Genomic DNA, 4918 nt, shown 5'->3' on the forward strand with positions numbered 1-4918 from the left:
GCACTGTGTGGCCTTCATTCAGAAACAGGTTTATGAAAGCAAGATGTAAAACCTTAGATTTATTCATGGGTACATCTGGGGCTTGTCCTCAGCAATGTGGTCATACTAGTGCTTGGACTTCCTAAAGCAAGACAGAAACTGAGATAACAGTGCTCCATCTTCTTTATTTGGTCCTCTTTCTGACTTGAAGTAGAAGATTCCTACTGTGACACAGAAGAATGACAGCATTTACAAATCCCATTCACTGTGAGAGTGCATTGAAAATATTTTGTCTCAATTCAGGGAGATGAAGACCATGTTGTGAACCTGTGTTATGAGACTGTTTGTGATGGCCATTCAGTCCTGCTTTTCTGTCCATCCAAGAACTGGTGTGAGAAGCTGGCAGACATCATTGCCAGGGAATTCTACAGTTTGCAACAGGCTGAGAGTAAGAAAAAAGTAGTTAACAGAAGACTGTAGCGTGCACAGTGCCTTAAATGAAAATTAATTTTAGTAGAAACTATAAGAATATTTTCTCTCTCAAGGTTCTACAAAAAACTCAGCCCTTGCCCCTGTTGTTGTGGACAGAGAGGGGATCAATGAGATTCTGGATCAGCTAAAGCGTTCTGTCTCAGGCCTGGACTCTGTGCTCCAACGTACTTTGCCCTGGGGAGTGGCATTCCATCATGCAGGTATTTCTGAGTATCTTGGTCTTGAATTCTCTAATGGTCAAGTCATATTGTTCTTTTTGCTGTAGTTACCAAGAAGTTACCAATTGCTTTTTGAAGTTTCTGTAGCTTATGACTGAATTACAATGCGTTGAGAATCTCACAGTTAGAGGTAAACTTGAAATTCTTTTATTGTGGCCCAAGACTTTAATTCACTAATTGTTATGGTAAGTCCTCTCTCTGTTGTGTTGGAAAACAGCAACTTTTCAAATACAACTTAATTTTTTTTTGGTGAAATGCCTGAAAAAATAGCTGATTTGTAGCCCAAGCATTTTCAAGTTGTCCCTAAAGCTGCCAGAGTATTTCAGAGCAATTTTTCTTAACATAAAACTGAAATAGATGAGTAAATAGAAGAAATATAACAATGAAAATAAAAATACAAGGAGCATGTGCTGCAAATGCTTCTGGCTAGATCTTTTATTTCTTACTTAAGCAGGTAATAGTGTGTGTCACCTGTTGATCCACTGAGCAAAAGGACTGGCTCAGGAGAAGAAAACAGTAGCTATGGCATTGAATATGTAGGGGGAATAATTCCAAATGCTTATAGAGTGTGCATTTCTTTCTCAAGAGTAAAATTAGCCTGAAGCCCTCAAGGAAATGTAGAAAGGTACATATTAGACCTGTAACCTAGAATGGAAATAATGAAGAAATATTCCAGGGTCAGGATGGCAAATGACTAAATACTACTTCCCTACTGTGTTTGTTACATCCAGTTTTCTTCTTTTTATTTTATTTATTTATGTTATTTATTTACTTGCAGTGCTTGTAGATACATAGTAAATAGTTGTTCATCTTGCTACAATGTGTGCAAGCACCTTAGAAAAGCTAGTTTATAACTATTACTGTCAGTAGATTAATGAAAACTTAATGGTGAAATTTTGCTTCACCTATGGTTTGAAAGAAGTTAACTGAGATAATGTTGGAAGTCTAGTTCCTAACACTGAATGGCAAATGTTCATTAAATTTGTTTGTTTTTCCTCTTGCTTCACGGTAATATTATTAGCTCTTAAATGCAGTCTCACCATTTCTAGGCTTGCTAAAAGTCACCTCTCTTCAGGTCTTACTTTTGATGAACGGGACATCGTTGAAGGAGCTTTTCGCCAGGGCTTGATTAGAGTCCTAGCAGCAACCTCCACGCTCTCATCTGGAGTGAATTTGCCTGCACGCCGAGTAATTATACGAACTCCCATGTTTGGTGGCAAACTGCTGGACATTCTCACTTACAAGCAGATGGCTGGAAGGGCTGGTAGGAAAGGAGTAGACACAGAGGGTAAGCAGAGGCTTTATTAACATTCTCTAAGAATGGTGTTAACCTGATTAAATCCAGGGCAGTGCTTCACAATTAGTGACTAATCATGATTAATTCCTTTGGTATTCAGTATGATTAAGTTAATCAAGATGAGTTTGTTTGGTATTAATGGAATAAAAATTGTAATTCCCAGGGGATTCTTTTCACTGCATGACACTTACTTTGATATTTACATGTCAGCTACTTCAGGAACAGGCTATTTTCTCCTTTGAATACTTGTTAGCTTCTAAGGCTGTGTTGTTCATTTGCCTTAATTCTGTGATCCATGGTTGGTTTACTAAAGTGTTTACTGTTTCAGTGAGAAAATTTACAGTAAACTCTCACTGGACAGGCCTAAACTGTAAGAAATGCATTTAAAGTCCACAGCTATAATTTGACAAACTTATTCTGTTGTCTGAAGCTCTGATTTGCACTTATTAAACTTCCACTAAACTTAACTATAACTTTTATGGATCTTGAAAGTAGTAATGCGACAGAGAGACAGGGAAATATGAACAGTAGTTCATAGATAATATGGTGTCTTCGTGCATACAGTGGCACTGACTGATGTTCAACAAAATAATCCTGCCTGTTATTTTAATTTGCAATTGTTATTTTAATTTGCAATGGAAATTTATCTGCATGGATGATATTTGGAAAAATTATATTATACAAGTATAAACACAGTAGTTCAACACAAGCAGGAAGTGGGATTTGCCCTACTGATGGTTTGATTGGTGCTTGCTGGAACCCTATGTAAGCAGACTGTTCTTACATTTAACTTTCTATTTTTGCTGGAGTAGCATAGCAACAGAGCATTTTGCGACCTATATCTCTGTGAGCTATCCGTATCTGTTAAAAAAAGGGCAGCTGCATGCTGTATTTGAAATTTTACAGACTTTGTCATTTGAGTGTAGTTGGCAGGTGTAAAATTACACCTTGAAGTTTCTTTTTTTCCCTTCAAGTTACAATAATTAGTACCCTTTTTTGACAGTTCTAATGTGACTGTGTTTTGTGCAATAAGCGGTTGATTTTATGGTGATGAGCTTCATGAATGTACCATTTTTTTCCACTCCATAGAGTCTTTTGGGTAAGGACGTAAAGCTACATTACCAGCTGCTACTCTTTCACAGAGTAGGGAGACTGGAGGACAGCAACTTCAGCTGGAAAAAATGCCTTATGTGGATATGAAATTCAGCTGAGAGACAGAAGATAAATGCTCTTGGGTTGATTCCTCCTTCAATCCAAGACTGTAGTGTTGGATTGTTGGTTTTGAGTTTTTGAATTTTTTTCTGATTTGATGGAAATTTAAAAACATAATTTTAGAAAATGAAATTGGATTATTTTTGCATTTTTCAAAAGTGTCGTATTCCCATGGCGAAATAGGTAAAGCTGTTCAATGTCACTGAACAAAACCTAGAAATATAATAGGGCCTTTTTTGCTTTTAATGGAGTTTTATGCCTAGATAGCTAGAGTCTTCTGGTGTTTGTCTAGTCTGATACTAACCTAAACTTCCCCTTTCATGTGAAATGTTCCATAAGGGATCTTAAAACATTTTACGTTTTTTTTTTGTTTGTTTTTACTGTTTACTGGGTTGCTGTCATGGTTTATCCGTAATACTGGTTAATAATGGAAACCAGGACAGTTGCAATTACTGGCTTTAAGTTCTCAGTGACATCTTGGGAAAGGGTGTCCCCCAAGTCTTCAGTAACTGTCAGGTAACATACAGCCAAGTGGCACCCATCTTCTGTTAGATTTATCATACTAAGAGTCAAAGTTTTCAGAGGGAATTGTAGGTCACATCAGAACCCAAATGTGAAATGAGTGGAAGTTCTTTATTGCTAAAATCAAAATAAGCTTTGCTTTCACAAAACAATGCTTACAGGCAGTTTATTTTCTGTACTCTCAGCTCTGGCAAAAATACATGGGCAATAGATGTCAAAAGTTTCACCTGATAGGATAAAAAAAAATCCCAGGGACACATCCTCTTGAGCACCTCTTTCATCCTGTAATTCATTTATGTAATCATGTTTAAGCTGTATTTGGTTACTCACCTGCACTGCATTTGTGGTATTTATTCTGTTCATGAAATTTAAGTGCAGTTGTTTTTTCATTACTTCTAGATTTGCTAATTACTGTAGCATTACCACAGCTACAGTTTTAGCATAACTTAACATTCCTAGGATCTTACTAAGATACCCACTACCAAAATTACCTTGGTGTCCAGACTACATGCACTGAAAACTTGACAAGTTATCGTAAACCTATTGTGATACTTACTGTCCAGCTTATCGAAGACTAATGCACTCTTCTTAATTAAAAGAAAGCTTGTCCTACCTATAATTGATTTATCCTATGCCAATTGGCAAAACCTGTAACTAGCTAGGTCTCCTAGGGACCTAGTTTCTCTGTAATGGATTTGTCCTTTATGTGACCACTGCATATTCCATAGGTAGTCTGCACTATTACCTCATTAAAGGAATTGGCCCATTATTTTTATTTTTGTTTCATAGCTCTGGGACCTTTTTTATCTCCCACAGAATTTCAGTAGTTAGGGACTAATTTAACAATGTCTGATAGAGAATTTTAAGGTGAGGTATATTTAGATGTACTTTCAGTGGAAACCATTCAGGATACTTAAGATTGTGTGTGTGTATATATGTGCATATATGAAAGTTCAGAGAATGCAGTTACTTAGATTAATAACTTTAGATTTCTGAATTACTTCGATATCTGTGCTATTTCAGGAATGGAAACTGGTTGACTTAACACAAACTGTCAAAGTGCTGTGCAGCTTTTATGTTTTGTTCTTGCTTTTGAGAATCTTTTCAGTTTAATACAGCAGCACAGAAGAAAAATTGATGCCACTGTATATTATAGTTCCAGTCAATTCCAGAACAAGAAGTGAGAGTGGTTCAGCAG

At 36.6% G+C, this 4918-nt stretch overlaps 1 protein-coding gene across 1 annotated transcript in view; it reads left to right on the forward strand.

Moving 5' to 3' along the window:
- Positions 1-282: 282 nt before the first annotated feature.
- The window catches only part of POLQ (polymerase (DNA directed), theta), a gene marked incomplete at both ends in the record, with an annotated part of 35065 nt that continues 30429 nt past the window's right edge, over positions 283-4918 (forward strand). Inside the window, 3 exons of the mRNA XM_010292363.1 lie at positions 283-427; positions 525-671; positions 1765-1977. Of these exons, the coding sequence (XP_010290665.1) occupies positions 283-427; positions 525-671; positions 1765-1977 (505 nt within the window). The remainder of the gene's footprint in view (positions 428-524; positions 672-1764; positions 1978-4918) is intronic.

This window comes from Phaethon lepturus, unplaced genomic scaffold (genome assembly GCF_000687285.1).
Source record: "Phaethon lepturus isolate BGI_N335 unplaced genomic scaffold, ASM68728v1 scaffold29998, whole genome shotgun sequence".
Classification (NCBI taxonomy): Eukaryota; Metazoa; Chordata; class Aves; order Phaethontiformes; family Phaethontidae; genus Phaethon; species Phaethon lepturus.